Source organism: Pundamilia nyererei, unplaced genomic scaffold (genome assembly GCF_000239375.1).
Source record: "Pundamilia nyererei isolate P.nyererei 1_Seehausen unplaced genomic scaffold, PunNye1.0 scaffold00206, whole genome shotgun sequence".
NCBI lineage: Eukaryota > Metazoa > Chordata > Actinopteri > Cichliformes > Cichlidae > Pundamilia > Pundamilia nyererei.
The window spans coordinates 130,141-131,884 of NW_005187607.1; the positions used below are offsets into that span (position 1 = coordinate 130,141).

Below are 1,744 nucleotides of genomic sequence, written 5' to 3' on the forward strand. Positions count from 1 at the left end.
CCTGCGGTGGGGAGAGGCAGACCACCCCGACTCCGCAGCAGCAGGGAGGCCCCACACCCCAGACCGCAGCCGGACGGCCAACTCCTCCTACTAGCCCTCCCGCTCCAGCAGGCCGCAGAGAATGGGGGTGGGAGAAGACTCCAAACTGTCCGAGAAGCTTCTCATCCGAGAAGTTTCACCGAGAAGCTTCTCGGTGAAACGTCTTGAAGTAACTTAAAGAAGTCCAGTCCTTATTGTGGTCATACGTGTGGACATACAGCTGCATGAGCCAATGTATATACTGCTTTGTAACTTATGTGTGAACCAGATAAACGTCAGCACATCGCTGTATCCTCTTCTACTCTCACAGATGTTTTCAGACAGCCATGAAGTGACATTGCCGTGGTGTTTTCTGCACATGTCTTGCATGTACACAAGTGGGCCTGCTGAGTTTTGCAGTTTAGCAGCCATGGCCTATGACAGATATATCTCAATCTGTCATCCATTACGCTATAATGTCATTATGAACACAGAGAGAGTGTTTTTCATGATTCTCTTCGTGTGGATATATTCATTCCTTAGTGTAATACTATCATTCTCATTCATCTTCAGTTTGAAGTTTTGTGGAACTATTATTGAAAATGTGTATTGTAACCACAGATTAATACTTAGACTTTCATGTTTCATTTCAGTCCATAGCTTTTTATCTGATATATTCTTTCTCATTGTGAGCTTTTTCATACCATTCACTCTCATTTCAGTCTCTTATGTGAAAATCTTGGCAGTTTGTCGAAAAACATCCACAGAAAACAAGCAGAAAGCTGCGACTACTTGTGCCCCTCAGATTGTCTCTGTGTCAAACCTGTTTGTTGGCTCAATTTTTCACTCTATTGATTCCAACTTTATAATCACTCAGGTACCAAATGAAGCCCGCATAATTTTACCTATGTATATCCTCATTTTTCAACCAATGCTCACCCCGTTTCTCTATGGATTCAAGTTGCCAAAGATAAGGCACTCATGCAAAAGGCTTCTTTTGCATGAGAAAATCAATAGCTTTGTTTTAGAGCATCTCTGCTCTTTGGGAGACATTCATCAGTCATCTTATAGATAATACGAAACAAAGATATTAAAAATAAATATGAGCATATGCAAGAATTGTGTTTTGTTGTGCAATTTATTTACTTCGAAAAATAGCTATTGAAGTGTCTGTCTAAAAACACACACACATATATACACACAGAGACATATACATAAATTTTATACATACAGTCCTGATCAAAGGTTTAAGACCACTTGTAAAATGGCAAAAAATCATAGTTTGCATGGTTGGATCTTAACAAGGTTCCAAGTAGCTTCAACATTCAACATTAAGAAATGGAACTGAGACAAAAAAAAATTTGCACATGCAATTTATTGAAACAACATCTCAGATGGCATCTGAGTCTGAAGGGCTTCCAAAACAAAAAACATCTTCAAAGGCCTCGTCTCTTTGAATGCCACAGAACTGTTCGTTTGGATTTTGCAAGAGAGCACCAAACATGGGACATTGACAGGTGAATGAAAGTTTTTCCAACAGGACAACGCCACAGTACACATACCAGCGGCACAAGGGGCTTCTTCCAGGAGAATAACATCACTCTTTTGGACCATCTTGCATCCATCCAGAAGTGCTTTAGTGACATAGATATATTACAATAAATATTAGCAATAATATAGATATGTAAATATATTACAGAAATGGGTCTATTATGGTATGTTATAA

At 39.5% G+C, this 1,744-nt stretch overlaps 1 protein-coding gene across 1 annotated transcript in view; it reads left to right on the forward strand.

Moving 5' to 3' along the window:
- The window catches only part of LOC102212954 (putative gustatory receptor clone PTE01), a 3,490-nt gene extending 2,397 nt beyond the window's left edge, over positions 1–1,093 (forward strand). The window contains exon 3 of the mRNA XM_005747868.1: positions 223–1,093. Coding sequence (XP_005747925.1) covers positions 223–1,093 — 871 coding nt within the window. The remainder of the gene's footprint in view (positions 1–222) is intronic.
- Positions 1,094–1,744: the final 651 nt, after the last annotated feature.